This window comes from Anas acuta, chromosome 5, assembly GCF_963932015.1.
Source record: "Anas acuta chromosome 5, bAnaAcu1.1, whole genome shotgun sequence".
Taxonomy (NCBI): Eukaryota; Metazoa; Chordata; class Aves; order Anseriformes; family Anatidae; genus Anas; species Anas acuta.
The window spans coordinates 11,682,816-11,699,002 of NC_088983.1; the positions used below are offsets into that span (position 1 = coordinate 11,682,816).

The 16,187-nt window shown below is 39.4% G+C and overlaps 1 protein-coding gene across 3 annotated transcripts in view; it reads right to left on the reverse strand.

The window, feature by feature from the left end:
* Positions 1 to 16,187, reverse strand: part of PPP2R5C (protein phosphatase 2 regulatory subunit B'gamma) — an 82,121-nt gene that overhangs the window by 43,560 nt on the left and 22,374 nt on the right. The window contains exon 1 of one of the 3 annotated variants that reach the window (XM_068682753.1): positions 8,353 to 8,623. The exons of the other annotated variants lie outside the window; for them this stretch is intronic. Coding sequence (XP_068538854.1) covers positions 8,353 to 8,449 — 97 coding nt within the window. The 5' untranslated portion in view covers positions 8,450 to 8,623. Of the gene's footprint in view, positions 1 to 8,352; positions 8,624 to 16,187 lie in introns of those variants that run through there. 3 annotated transcript variants of the gene reach the window in all.

The window sequence follows — 16,187 nt, forward strand, 5'->3', positions numbered from 1 at the left end:
GCCCTGTTTCCTGAGAAGACTGCACTTTCAGTCATATAGGTGGTTTAGGTCAGGCAAAAAGATTAGAACATAAAAACCATTACCAGCAGAGGAACATCTCGTTTGCATAGATGTAAATACTCCTGTACCTATAAATGAAAAATATTGCTGGTACCCACTTAATCTACATGCTTTACAGTGGTTTCAGTAACAAGCAGTATTTGATAGAGAATTAGTTGACTCTACAGAAGTCACAATTTATTATTAAAAGCCTTTAACAGACACGGGGATAAAACCATTTCTTGAAAACCATGTTGAGTTTTAAATTTAAATGTATGTCATAGCAAAAAATCACCAAACAAGAATTTTGATTAACTTCTTTACCGAATGGGTTGTTAGGCATTGGAATGGACTGCCCAGGGAAGTGGTGGAGTCACCATCCCTGGAGGTCTTTAAAAGACGCTTAGATATAGAGCTGAGTGATATGGTTTAGTGGAGGACTTCTTAGTGTTAGGTCAGAGGTTGGACTCGATGATCTTGAGGTCTCTTACAACCTAGAAATTCTGTGATTCTGTGATTGATGTATAAATAAGGACTGAGGACAATATGTATTTTATGTTGATACAATTTTGCTTCCTTCGAAGGGAATACAAATTACAACATGACTCAAGAAATGCAACTTAAAAATTCCAGATGACTACCTTCCTCTAATTTAATGGAATTTTTAGCTCAACTAAAAGTCCCCTCCAAAGACTTTTTATAGTTGAACCCTTCAAGATTTTAAGGCAGTATGAACACTTGATATCCTACTTGTTTTCAGGAGCCAAATTTATACATACATGCTTTGTTTGGCTAGAAGATTTAGACAAAGATTAAAAAATACAGAAAAAATGACAGAAGTACAGAATACAGAGTAAAAGCAGTAACACATTAAACTCAGCAGGTGTGATAAAAACCTCCTTTAAATGTGCTCTTGGTCAAGTATTACAAATGCTCCCCATGAGTTGCTTCAGGAAACAGCAGTTAAAAAAAAAACACAAACACATCCGTCTGTGGCTATGTACTATGGCTACGTCCGAATGTCCTTTAAATATCCAGCAAAACCATCACAAGAGGCAATAATACTGTAACAGTCATTTGTATGAAATATCAGTGCTCTGATAATTTAGATAATTATCTAATATTAATTGATGAAATTCTTACATATACATTTCACAGTCCTATAGATATGAGATCTAAACCCATTAAGAACAGAACTGCAGCTCATTCCTGGGGAAGATGGTCTTGTTTCTCCTTTTTGAAGCACCAGGCTCAGAAAGAATGGTAGAGGTTGTTTTCAAAGCTAACATTTCCGTGTACAAGTGGTTAAGTAAGGCTATAGAGCAGCACTGGCCAAGTACTTACTGCAAGGATACAGGTAAGTTTTGGCAACAAGAGTCAGGCTGAACATTAACAGTCTGGGTGGCTCAGTAAGAAGGCACAGGTAAAAACCTTCAACCAAGCAGCCAGTGCTCATACCTTCAGATTATCAAATTTCAGTTTGCTCTGATGGAGAAGAACAAATATTTTCATCTCTTTTAAACCTCAGCTAAGATTCATCCGTGATGCAAAACCAACTGCAACCCACAAACAGAACAGAAAATGTGTGCTGATCACGGGAAATTCCCATTAACTGGATTAGCAGTGGAAAGAAAGTTTTGAAGGCTTCTCGCACAGGACTATTTCCACAAACTAAAAGCATGCCTGCAATTTCAGAAGTAGCTGTCAATTTATAATTTAAATTAACTGAAAAGGAATTAGTATGGTTCATTAATGTGATGGGAACATCTCTGAAGAAAGCGATTATGGGGTTTACTCTCTGCAGCTTCCTTCTCAGGAAGATACTACTCACCGCTGACAGACTCACCGTACCTTAAATGTTTGCTACATTTAAGTGTGTTGAAAGATTAAAGGAAATTAACGGTCAAGCAAACATGCATGCTCAAACCAGTTAAGTTCATTTATCATCCTTGAAAATACCTACTTGTACGGAAAATGCAAGACTTGTATGGAGGTAAAAATTACCATTGTGCAGGAAATCACTGGGAATAAAACACTTTCATTTCCCACAGCAGGATACACTAACACCAGAAAAAATAGCATGAAAGGTGACATTGAGATTTCTACATATGACTTCATAATCAATACAGCCCAGTATCAGACTAATAAAGCATTAATAAAAAAGTGATCATATGTAAAGGAAATTACGCTTAAGATTTATCAAGTTGTTGGAAAGGATTATAAAGTAGGTGACGGTTATCTTGGGAATTTAAAAGAAAAAACACACACCTTTTAACAACGTTTTTCTAACGCAGGAAGATTACCAAAAACATGTTGTTAGGATCTGTGGTAGATGTTACCCTGTTCAACATTTTCATAAACAACACAGAATATTAATAGTGAGGTCACACAGTTTGTTAATGGAATATTCATTGTCACTTTTAAGCCTGTTAAAGAGAGCTACAGAAAGATTTCACAGTACTGAGCATATGAATTCCATTTATTACATATTTCCAAAAGTGGATAAATGTGAAGAAATGTGGGTGAACCAGCTGACTGCATACATTTATGAGTTCTAGCTTACTCAAAAGATATTTTAGTTATGGATGTTCTCTAAAAACACATACCTGCCAAACAATTTTTGACTACTGCCGAGCTGCTAAAAGAGCATTAAGAAAGTAACAAAACATTGTTTTTGTGTGCCAATATTTTTAATACTGCATGCAGCTCCATTTACCCTATCTTTAACAGTTCACAGAAACAGTGAGAATCACTTAAAACACCGTAACAGTTTTCATGAAAGTAGTACACAAGCTTCAGGGTTACCACAGACGTAAAAGTACTAATAGGCATTTTGGCACTACATGCATTAAAAAGTCTACTTGAGTAACCAAAGGGGAAAAAACAGCAACCAGAAGCATAGAATATTGCTCCTTGAATTTTAAGAAGTAGATTAAAATTTATTCTTATTGCTATTTTTTAAAGTGACAGAAAGGGCAGTCATTTTTTGCCTTCCATGCAACAAAGAACTGCAGGATCATAGTATAATTTATCAAAAGCGACCGCCTCACTTCTGCTGGTCTAATTCCCTGCTCAAAGCAAGGTGAACTACGTAAGCAAAGCTGCTCATGTTGCCCACTCAAGTTTTCATCGTCTCCAAGCAGAGATTTCACAGCCCCTTTTGGAATCCTGTTCCCATGTTTGAATACTTTCACAGTGAAAATTTTTTCTCCTTGCATTCAGTTGCAATTTCTTGCATTGCATCTTATATCAGTCATCTCTCTTCAGGCACTGTGCACCTCTGAGAAGCGTCTGGCTGTGTTCTCCATACCCTGCCATCAGCTAATGGAAACATCTCCCCTTAGCCTTTCCTTTCTCAGGCCAGCAAACCCAGTTCTCAGCCTCCTTTTGTGCATCGTCAGATTAATGGCTGCTGCTCTGCATGCTGAATTTGGTCTGCATTACTACTGAAGTGTGAGCTTTGGCCTCCACTTCCATTTAATTAATTACAAAATTGATTTTTTTTTTTTAAGCACAGAAAAAAAATCCCGTGAAGTAAAAGCCTTCGTGATTTTCAGCAAGTACCATTAAACAGAAATATCTACAAGTTAATTATTTTTCAAGAAAAAGAAACATGCTGGGTTCTTTGGGTTCTTTTAAAATGAAAGCACTGAGCGAGCTTTTCTCCTTTAAGAAAAATCACATACTTAGGTTTAAATGCATCATGGAGCTCTCTTAAAAGCTGCTCCCTCTGTTTACTCATTGTCAAAGGGACTTGACCTTTCATAATCAAGAATGAAAACACAAAGTGGAAATGCACCTTACAATAGCTGGAGAGCACTTGGTTTCTTTAAGAACCTGGCATTAGTTTTGATTTGATCTGGAGCTGAAAGGTTATCTAAGGTGGCCCAAGCTCAGAGAAACCAGCACTGGGAGGTGCTTGATGCTGTGTTGGTACCCAACCCAACAGAACCATCAGCTTTTACCAAGCTTTTCTAAGAATGCAAAATTTCTATCCAGATCCTCAGATATATACATGACAAGAATGTTACCACTGCCATTTTTAGTCATACCCTGCAGAAGAACACTACGTGGATATGGAATATAAACTAGCTTCCACAGTCCCTTGCTGAGGATTACAGGAAGCACATGACAAGAACAGGCAGTTACCACTACCTACATCTTCAAAAAAACAACCCCACAAACTTTCATAAAATCCAAATTAAGTTAAATAATTACAAAGTTGAGCATCAAAAATTTTTGCTACTCTGGAAGGCAGAGGACAGCAGACAATGAGGTATTTCAAACAGGTCACAGCCTACAGGAAGCACCGGTGGGAGCTGACACAGGGTCAGGGCATTCTCATCCTCCTTCCCACACAACTTTTACCACATCTTGCAAAGTATCGTGCAAATCATTTTGGAAAAGCATGAACAGACAATATTACCAATTCCACTAAGCAACTAGACTGCTAAACTAACTTCTATACTCTGTTAATTCTGGCAATGCAGACCAGAGCAGAGTTCTACCAATATTTTGTTCAAATATCTGAGCATCTGTCTTGACTACATGAAAACACTGGTTTTCAGGCTAACAGCAGTCAACTGTATTCCTAATGAAAAGTGTACCCTCTCCAAACGAATACATGTAGCCCTTTATAATCTGCCTACACAAAGAATCAAGATCATTTTCTAACTGCAGTCTGTCCTACAGCTACAGCTTCCTGCAAGACAACTCACCACAGTAAACACGAACTGGTAACTGAAGCTTAGTGACAAATGTTAACAGTTTGTTGTAATCTATGCTGCTTTTACAGCAGCTTTCTTTGCTGGAAGCACTGAGATGGAAATCAGAAGGTCCTGATTCCTTCCCCCAGGCCTCATCTCAGTTACTTGGATCAGGGCCCTGAGTGCACTCCCGTCACCCTAGGGGTTTCGCTGCCAGAAGGGCTCCATAAGGAGAAAGAAGCATCTTGAAAAACCATCCTGCTCTGCTTCCCTCTTTGCTGTAAAAATCTTACGTTTGCAATACTCAGTAACCCTCTTCTCTACTATCCTTACATTCATAGCTAGTGACCTCCACACAAGGATCCTACAGGAACTCTCCATGCAGATACCCCACAACCAGTTGCTTCACCTACTCCATCTTCACTTGTTTCCCAGCCAACTGCACACACACACAGAAGCCTCTATACTGAGGACCACAAACCACAACAGCTATTTCGTAGCCATAACAGCTGCTCAAATTGAAACCGATTCTCTTTAAGCTTGCAAGGTAAGCTTTCGGTTCACTGCGATCACTAAAGCCAAGCAGTCGAGCCAACCATTATATGCTTTGTACTCTAGGATGATCAATGCAGCCGCAGCAGCATGACTTGGGCCTCCTGGAAAGCCTGGTGTGGGTGGAATGACCAAGGGCTCACTACCCCAGTAGCCAAACACTCTTCCTGAGCCAGCGCTGTCAGCAGAAGCAGATAACACACACTAATGGCTGCGTGCCACTTGCCTTCACCGTGGACTGGGCTCTTCTGGTGTTTTCCAGCAATGGGTCCAAAGTCATCTTCCGCAGACCTGATTTCTACACACTGGTCTTGGACAACTGCCAGCAGTCTATAATTGTGACAAAGGGCAGAGTCTCACTGTACCCAAACCAGAAAAGGAGAGCAGATCTAGTGACAGTGATCAGGGTCAGCCAACAGTCCAGTGGTTGTGGAACATGTCTGCAGTGAAGAGGCAAGCCAGACAAGGTGGTTAAAACATCAGGACCCCGAAAGGCAAGGCACACAGCCCAAGACATGGCTGCAGCCTGGATGAGGCGGTGACCAAGGCCAAGGGCCTGAGCCTAAAGACAGCTCCTGAGCAAAGGGGGAACCCCAACAAGGCTTCTCACAGCCCTCTCCGTGACAGCCATATTGAAGAGCTGATCTTGAGCACCAGCTGTGATATTCAGGGCCCTGACACCTCCTATCCTACAAATCCCCATTGTTCCTCCAGAGACAGCAGCAGTAGACAGTAAGATGTTGACACCCTTATTTCCTATTCACAAGGTTCTAAACATCACTTTTTAAAAACACCTGCATCTATTTTCCCAACTGTGGTGCTTTGGCAAAGCTACAAATAATCCAGACAATAAAGCTGTCTGAAGTTCAGGAGGGGGAGGAAGAAGAGGAGCAAGCTTCCACCTCTTGCCAGACCAGACTTTTTAATTCTGCAAACTTTACATACTCCTTGTGATCCAGGTATAGAAAGTGTATTAGAATTAATTTTAAAAGCAAGATTGCAATTTTTATTTTCAAGTAATTCCTGATAGTCTGCTCTACAAAAATCCCCATCCTTTTTCCCCACTCACCCCAAATAAGATTAAGACCATATAGAGTATTTTACCCTCCAATGTACGGGTAAAATAAAATACAATACACAATCTCAAACTTTTACTTTAAACACTGTATGAAATTTGTCCTAAAGCAGATTTAATCTTTAGTGGGGAAGCCTTTTTGTAAGTTAAAATTCTAGCACTTACAGCTGCAAAGAAAAGCACTTCTACTAGAAAATTCAACCCATGCTTCAACAGATGATGTAAGAGGACAACTGTAAAAGCTGCATGCATTAGAACAAACAGTAAACCCACGTCATTAGGCTTTAGAGTTATCAGCTCACTTCAGCTCCTATTCATTTTAAATATATATATTTCTGTTAGGATTCATTTTGGGCCCCAATGGTTAAATTGGAGCAGCTTGTGAGACGAGGTGCATACAAAAGAATTAACTTGTACGGATGGATGGATGAGATGAATTCTCTTCCCTGCTTCCCCTCACCTCTGAAGAGACTCCTCTGGGCTATAATACCAGACACCCATCTAACTTCCTACCATCTGAAAAATGCAAAATAATCCCCCAGATCTTCCTTAATTGCTTACTAGAAAGTTGACTCTTTTCATTAATAAAAAACAAAACAACAAGAAACACAAACCTAACGACACAACCCTTAACCTCAACCTTATTAGCATATTATCCTGTGCACCAAAAATTTTGTATTTACAAAAGTAAATTTCAGAAGTTTCTTAAAATGCACTTCCACAATTGCTTCCACAATTACGTATTTGATTTGGGCAACAACAGGGATAATAGAATCACTGACGTGAACCCTTTTATCATATTAAGACAAAGGATTATTGCGGTTCATCGTTATAATACTTCATAGCTCTGCCTCCAACCTTTGTTTTTCTCTAAAATTCACTTGTGCCTTTAAAAGATGGGGCTTCTACCCTTCCAAAACGAAGCACAAATCAGGAAATTAAGGTGATTTGCACAGACGGAAGAGTGAAGGCCTGTCTACAGTTCAGGCAGTCGCATTTATATTCCCTTGACAACAAGCAAAGCCCTTATTCTAACTCAAGGGAATTTTACCACATTTCCCCCCCCACTCACAGACCAAAATTAGAGTCTTCTAGAATACATCTAGTCTCACTTCAGACAAAGAAGGGTAAGGCTCTTGTAGAGATAAAGAGAAATCATGATCTCTTCATATACGAAGACAACTGCTGCTGCTCAGAGGAGCAGGCTTCTGAGCATTTTGTTTATTTCAAAAAAAAAAAAAATCACCAAACTTCCAAAGCAAAATATATAGCGATGGGAATATTCATTAAAAAAAATATATCTTTTCAGTACTAACAGCTAGCCTATGCCAGGGAAAGCCGAGAAGGAAAAGGTAATCAAGAACAGTATCAGCTGTATTTCTTGCATATAAGTGCCATTGTTCAAGCTGTGCTGATCCCATCTAATAAATGCTCTGCTTTCCTAAAAAGTTCTAAAACAAAGCCAGCTTGAGGAAGACGTTAAAAAAATAAATGCTTTGATTGGTTACGAAGGTTGTTTATGGGCACGTAAAAACACAAAGAAACACAGAGCGATGCAAAATTCTGCTAACCGCAAGAATACAGAGCGAGACACACACCTCAATATCATCTAAAAAAAAAGAAGTCGGGAGAAAATGCATTTTCCTAAGGGACTACGTAATGTGTAGGTTTGCAGTGCAGCAATTCCGTAGCTCCAGGAGCACACGTTTCTGTGCAGAAGGCTGGCAGCGAGGGCTGCGCAAGCCAGCAGCAGATCAGAGCTCGCTTCTTAGCGCTGAGCCGCATCTCCTGGGCAGCGCTCGCTGGCTGCAGCACGGCTCCGCGCCCCCCGAGGGGCACCGCTCCTCCTCCTCCCCGGCCACCGGGCCCGGGGGTCCTCTCCCCGGCTCGGCTCTCCCCCTGCCCCTCGCGGCGCCTTCGCATCCCTCGGCACCAAGCCGAGGGCGAAGACCCGGCGGTGGCGAACCCCTCGCGGCTCACCTCGGATGTGCAGCAGGGCCAGGGGCTGGAAGGGCCCGTTGGGACCGGCCGCGTCCACCACCACCATCCTGCCGCCGGCCCGGTTACATGTCAACATCGGGGCTGCGCCGGGGGGAGGCAGCCCGCTGCTTACGGCGAGAAACCGGCCTCCATTTTAGGTCGTTTTTATTATTATTTTTTTAATTTATAAAAAAAAAAAAAAGGCAGAAACTGAGGCGCTGTGCAGCTGGAGGGAACTGGCTGCCGGGTGATGTCAGCGGGCGGCAGCGGCCCCATTGGCTGAGGGCCGCAACTTAAAATGACACCGGGCGAGACGCGAATGGGAGGCGGCCGCGCCGGGCCCGCGCCTCAGGCACCGGGCCTGGGGGGGGCCCCTCGCAGCCCGGCTGGGCCGCCGCGCTCTGCTCTTCTTCCCCCCCCGCTAACAGGGGCTAAACGCCTGTTGAGACGGCGTATGGGGTATTTTGCCCCTCCTCCTTCCCCCCTTTTAGGGGAAAAAAGTTGAGAGTTTCTGCCAAGAATTGCCACACTGGAGGTCAGCTCCACAGTGGAAAAATACTGCGTCGAGGGCAGCGGCTCCAACGGTTCTGGCTTCCACAAGCCATCTTGGAAGGTGGTTCCCAGGAAGATAAATGCCTTTCACTCGTTATTAGTATTTTTTTTAATTTTTTTAAATATCAGACTGCACAAGCTTTCCCAAGAAGTGCTTCACAAATGACTCCTAGTATGAGTCTGTTACAGACCAATGTCACCCAATTGTTCAGCTCCTGAATGCAGTCGCTCATTGCATGCTCATTTCAGTGTCTCTTTCATTCCAGAGACTGACCTATCTAAAGTCAAACCTAACATTGTCAAACTTTAATATTGCAAGATCCATGCAAGTTCAATTATTATAAGTAACTCAAAAAATATTTAAAACTGAAGTATCACATCACTAAGAACCAGAGCATGGTCACACAAAACACATTTCACTGCACAATCCTGATAACACAAGAAAGTACTATAAATGTTTTTTTTTTTTCCTTAAATTACTTGAGGTATTTGCAACAAAACACTGTAAGCGCCATTTTCTTTATCACCGGGGATTTGAACATGTATTTTCAAAGTGTTATTTGAAGGACTGTTTTGTCTCCTAGATACTGCACCTCTGGGAGTGATGCTCAGAGACGTAAGCAATATTGTATTTGTACCATCTCCAGATTGGTGCTTCTCCACAAATACTATTTGCACCAGTACACCACCTTTCAGTATTTAAATTACCTATCTACAACATTTTCCTATCTGATACCAGCTCAAAAGAGAAGTACATCCAGAAGAAGAGACTTTTCAGTTACATAATTTGCTTACAAAAATTTGGAACAAAAATGTTCAGGTATATGCTTACCTAGCTGCAAAAATTGTATTGCCCTATACACCATCAAAGGTAAGTTAGAGCTGTACTGAGCATTATTAAATTAGATGAAGGAAAAATACTAATTGGGATATATAAGAGGAGTATTACCCATTTGATACACGGAGAAATCAATTGGATTTACTGACTGATGACTGGGCCTGATTTAAAGTAGTAACTCATGGATGTATCAGTTTAAGAACAATGCAAGCCTGGTCTCCTTTAGGCTCTTTCATCAATCTAGAAACAGACAATTAAAATATATATCCAGGTTATCCAGGTGCTCTTTTTTTTTTGGGGGGGGGGGGGGGGAGAGAAAGTTGGTGATGAAGAGGTCTAGACAGAGTATCCAAGTGTTTTAAAAAGTAATTATGGAGATGGAGAGAATTAGTTTTTCTACAGTCACTGTAGTTAAGTAAAATTCCTCCTACATCAAGGAAGATAAGTTAGACATTAAATGAAAGCCTCTCACAATAAGCATAGTGAAACAAAGTAAGACTTCAAACTTTCCCTCCAATTTAAAAATGGACAAACATAATGAGTGATACAAATGCTCTTGATCCTGGTTTTGAGTACAGGAAAGTGGAATACATGAACTTCTGATACATTCTTAAACCTTTCTCTAATGCTGCAGGGATTCAGATCACCTGTCCTTCTAGTCTAGGCAAAACCAAGGGAGGTGTATTCTCAAAAGAGTCAGCTTTTGTATTTCTATATCCCTTGGGTATACCCTAGATATGAAGCTTTAATCTTATAAAACAAAGGCTACCACAGAGATATGTCATTAACAAAACTGGATTTAAAATAAAGCCAAGACTGTTGGCTTTATGGATGAGCGAAGAAAAAAAGCTCAATATTTTCACACACAATTTTATGAGCAAATTCTGTTTTTCTTCCACATCTAAAGTACAATTAGGCTGTTCTACAATGATAAGCCTCAGTACGATGAAGCAAAAAATTGTGTTTAAAATTCCAGTTTATCTGGTAACCACATCTTTAAAAGAGCAGCTGTATCTCCTCCTCTCTACTCACATCTTTGCTTTAATGGTAGCTGCTGCTTCTGTTTGAAACTCCCTGCAAATACAGAAGTGGATATGAAGACTGCTGGTACAATGGTACACAATTTATCTACTGTACTGGAACACAACAGAATAAAAAGGGAACGTTACCTTAGTTACAGTGCCATTTCCTACTTTATCCATAAGCATGGCTTGAATAGTTGAAGGCTCATTTGCAAAAATTTCTGTAACAGTTCAGTAAGTCAACCCCCCTACATTGTTCTAAAGAGAGTAAGTGATAAATGTGCAGTGCTAGCAGTAGTACTGGCAGAGCACTAGATCATGTTCAAGTAAGTTTTCTCTTGTGAAATACCCATATCCTGTTCACATTTCTTCCTCTTTCTTCTGTTTAAGGCCAGTACTTACTAAATTATCATGAAACTTGCTCAAACAGCCATTACAATGGAGTATATTCCTGACGTGCTTCTTGCAGGGTGCTAGGGGAGCTGGAGAACTTCAATCTTTACAAGACCTTTTGCTCGTTATCAAAATCTGCTATCTGTTCACCAGGTAAGCAGACTACACACTCTGCTCAGGAGGTTTGTATAGATGTTCTTTGCTTCAGCCTTACAATATTTGATTTGCCACCAAAAAAAATATTTATTTAATTTGAATTAATTTGAGCAACTTCATCGGTAAAAAAAAATTGCAAAGAAAACTGAATTAGGAATTGATTTTCTAATGGGAAGGGAAAGAAGGTTAGGACAAATAGAACACCGTTAATGATTATCAATAGGAGGAAGAGGTTATTTGAACAAATTTATGGAGACACTTTCATTGCAAAAGAATCAAAAAAACATTAATTCTAAAAATGGCAGCTGAAGTTAACAAATTAATGAAAAATATATTGACAGCATAGCAAAACTGTAGCTATTACACATTTCCTCTGAACCTGATTCTCACTCCAAACTTCCTGACAATAGGAATGAAGAAAAATCCTATCAAGTTCTCAGGATTTAATCGTTACATTTAGGATCCAGCAGGACAGCTGGTGAATTCTCTTTATACTGAGGCTATGTGGCATTTCATTCAAAACAAACAGTCCATTTAGGTTGTGATGTAAAAACAAACAGACAAAACAAAACACCAGAAAAAAAAAGTCACCTGTGCAAAGCTTGCCTTTATTTCTGTTCTGAACTAGTTACTGTTCTAACTACTAGTGACATAACCAACAACACAAAAGACAAAAATTCACCTGATTTTAGTTATTTCCATTAAAACACCTTAAACAAAGCTGTTTACCACTCAGAATAAGTGAGGAGTCTGAGCTTTTAGAATGAGGAGAGGGAAATGTTATTTAGCCTGAATTCCAAGGTAACTGAAGGCATAACTCCATGAATATTGAAGTTGCAATTCCTCAGCAACCTAAGCCAGTCTAGTTGCAGACAGCTTCAGTCCTCTTCCCACATGCCCTTCCACTTCAGTCCCACAGTTGTGAAGGCTGAGTCCACTAACCCAACAGAAAGCCACTTACATTGCTGTCAGGTTGCTTTTCATTTAGGTTAGACTTCCACAGGAGTCTAAACTGAACTAAGTCTTCCAGAGCTGCTGCTGCAATCCTGCCTCTCCTGAGGCACATGCGCCTAACTGTCTGCAGCCCTGTACCTTTGAGCTTGTGCAGCTGCATGGTTGACCCAGATTAGGAAACAGAGCAGAGTTGAAATGAGAAGGAAAGAGGTTGGGATGAGCCAGGTCAGTACCATTATCTGGCTCACCAGACAGCCGTGCAGAAAGGAGAATGAATAAACACGTCCAAGTTTTATTGGTAGACCCAACTTAATTCTCCCCCCCCACACACACACTCCACCAGCAATTTTCTTCCCTTTAAACAACAACAAAAAAATTACCACTCACAAATGACAGATATAGAAAAAAGAGTCTTGTTACTGCCATGAACAATGAGTTCATAATGTTACTCCAGGACAATAAAACTGTTTTTAGGGGAGGCGAACACATTAGGTACTACAGTCTGGAAGAGAAGCCACAGCAATAGGAAGGATACTGGACTAATTCAAGGCTCTGACTCGATTCCAAAGGACAGGCAAGAGGAAATGTTCTTGTCATAGGAACAGGGGCAGTGAAAACCATCTTAATACCCAGCTATCCAAAAAAAAAAAAAAGCAAATAATTAAAAAACACTTGGATAAATAAAACAAGTGTGAATTATCATTTGGCTTCCTTAAAGAGCTCCTAAGACTGAAGCATGGAGAAATACAGTACTCTACCTTTAATGTTGAAAATCTAAAAATATTTGCTTACTAGAGTACAGGAAAAATTTGATTAAAAGTGAAATTGGCAAACATCTGCCCATGGCTGAATTTGTCTCTGTCTGGATCTCCTTGTATTTGCATGGTCACTGTAGCGCACACAGACTCAGTGCCAAGTTTTACTTCAGCCAATACCGTATACTCAAAAGACTTTTTAGGAGGGAAAAAAATACTAGATATCTGAGTTCGGAAAGCTGTACAACACAGACTCATTAGTTACCTTAAAAGAACTGTGTTTTAAAAATACAATCTAGTGCAAAAACATACTTCCCAGGGTAGATAACAGAGACGCTTTTCAAGTACTGACACTATTTTAACCAAGCCTTGTATAAAACCTAATGTACCAAACTCATTCCTGTATGTGGTCTTAATTACATAGATCACAAGTCATTCTCAAGAAGCGAATGATGCTTAAAAAAACACATTTAAGAGTAAAACCTTGAAAGCATTATAGTCATTCAGCAGATGCATTTAAACGTATAAATATCGAATACAACACTTGATTAGTACAGGTCTTAAGAAATTAGAACTTCAGTGCAGTGAAAAAACGTTTAAGTATCATTACAATGAAAACCTGTGCAACAAAAAAATGTTCTTTTTGTAAACACAGGCATAATAAAAGACATTTTAAGATATCTAAACTCTGAACATACAGGTTAAAATCCAGGATTTAAAATATGGTATTGTCTTATTTTCCATTTTTATGGATGCTATCCAGGCTTCGGTAGAAACAAGTTTGGTAAGAAAAGCTGCCAGTGACAGATGTAGAGCATTCTTCTAACACTTTCAGCTGCTGACTAATGAGTAGGTGTTTGATAGGGCAGTTGAAATGAAAAATGGCTCATTAATCCAAGCCTGTGATTTCATGTAAAGCTAGCTAAAGAAAAAAAAAAACACTCAAGCAAAGTATTTCTCTCTATAACCCCTTTTTGGGGTATATTTATTCACGCACAAGGTATCATATTTCTTTATCTTTAAAATGTTACAAAATAATTAATACTGGATAATTGCTAAATACTTTAATGCTTTCATAATCATTAAATATTAAAATATTTACCGATTTGACAGCATACTTTCCTGTATGAACACTAAACAACTGCCAGCTTTTGCTGTACAGGATTTCTGTGTTTACCATTCACATTTGTTTCAATAATTCTTCCAGACATACAAAGTTACTAGATGAAGGTGGCAAAGGAAGCCTCCACAGTTCTTTCACATGATACAATACACACATTCACTGACAACTAAACACACTGATGTAGGACCTTCTGCAGTACTTTCCTTTACAGGCTTTTTGTTTCAGTAAATTCAATAGAAAATTAGGTTGCCAAAAATACTATAATAGCACGAACACAGCCAGGACCAGAAGAATAGCACTTAGCATACCGAGTTAGCCCAATGTAGTTCATGTACAACAGAGAAAAGCATCATCTGTTTCACAGAACTGTATTCATCGATGTTTTGCATGAGAATGCATTTGTTTGGCCTCACTGTTTTGCCTTTTACATGCATTATGTCTCAGGGCAAATTATCTTTTATAGTAGCATTATCTTGTTAAATCTACCACCTCACTTTGCATAACATACTTTTAGCTAAACAGCGATGCTACCACCTTGCAGCTGGACAAAATTCTTTATTCAGTATGAATACACACAAGAAGTGCAATTAAGCCGGAATGGCTGAAATACTGCACCTCCATTCTGGTTTACAACTGGGAGGAGGTTTTTGTGACAGAAGCAGCATTAAACATTGAGACTTCCAGTCTCAACAGCTTATAAGAAAAACACTCCTCAAAACCTTAAAAAGGTCCTTTATCTCTACGGTTCCTATAAATTCAGGTAAATTATGGATATCCAGCCTCTTCTGTATCAGAGAAATAGATGGCAGTTTTAAACGAGAAATTAACACACTGAGCGTGGACTTATCCTGATGAGAGTTTGGGGAAGTTACCAACGTATGTCGCTGTATTTCCCTGTAGCACAGAGGTCAATACTTCATTTGCTTTTTAATTTACTTTGATCTCAGTTTTGCTTAGCTATCTGTTCTCTGTGTTGACAGATACATGTAGTGGTCTTCCATTTCTGACCACTTCAGAAACCCTCATTTCTTCCTTCCTCATGGGTACAACGGTTTGATCAATGAATATTAGGCCCAATTTTTATTTATTTATTTTTTTTAATATTTCAAGTCTTAGAATCTTAAAATGGAATCACTTCTTCTGCAATCTTGATTCATCAGATTTTAATATTGTATAGAGAATGAAAACAGAGCTATCTCCTAGACATCCACTTATGACTTAAAAGCATTAGGAAAGCTTTAATAACACTTGTCTCTCTATCAGAGTCCTGTATCACAGGCAGACAAGTTGAGACACTATCTTCAAGTTCTCTACTTGCACAAAACAGGCTCAGAATTTGGCATACCTCTAGAAGTCTCTGGTTGGAAAAAGAAAAAAAAGAGAAACCACACACGCTACGTGAAATGTGCTCAGAAAAAACGTCACCCTTCTGACCTGTCATGGTCATTGCTCCCCACCCTGCTTTTTTTTTTTTTTTTTTTTTTTTTAAAGTTTTGACTTATAGGCTGATTTCACCAAACCACTAAATCAGAAAGACATTCTTCACCAAAATGTCAAAAACAGCATTAATCAACACACACAGCACGACATTCAACAACAAAATACCAAAAATCTGTTAATCATATCATGGAGTTATGCTACACCAAAGCAGCACAATATTGCATACTCTACACTGCTCAGCACTCAAGAGTTAGTCTAAACATCCACATCTGTCAACATAGCTCATTTCTTCCTACCTTGATATATATATACACACACCTTTATAAGAAGATTGTATCCCCGTTTTCCAAGATCAGAAATCCAACCCCAAGAGGGAAGTAGTAATTCTGTACACAAATTAGGATCTGTATTTGAAAATAAAAGCTGAATTGCAACTGCCATCTATTAGATTACATAAAACAATGTTCACCTTCATGTAAAAAAAGAAAACAACCCCCAAACAAAACAACGACACTGGTGTCATGGGAGTCCTCTATGAGGCTATAAAGCAAATTTCCACCCAGCTTTAAAAAAAAAACACACAGACATGCTACAAAAATAGC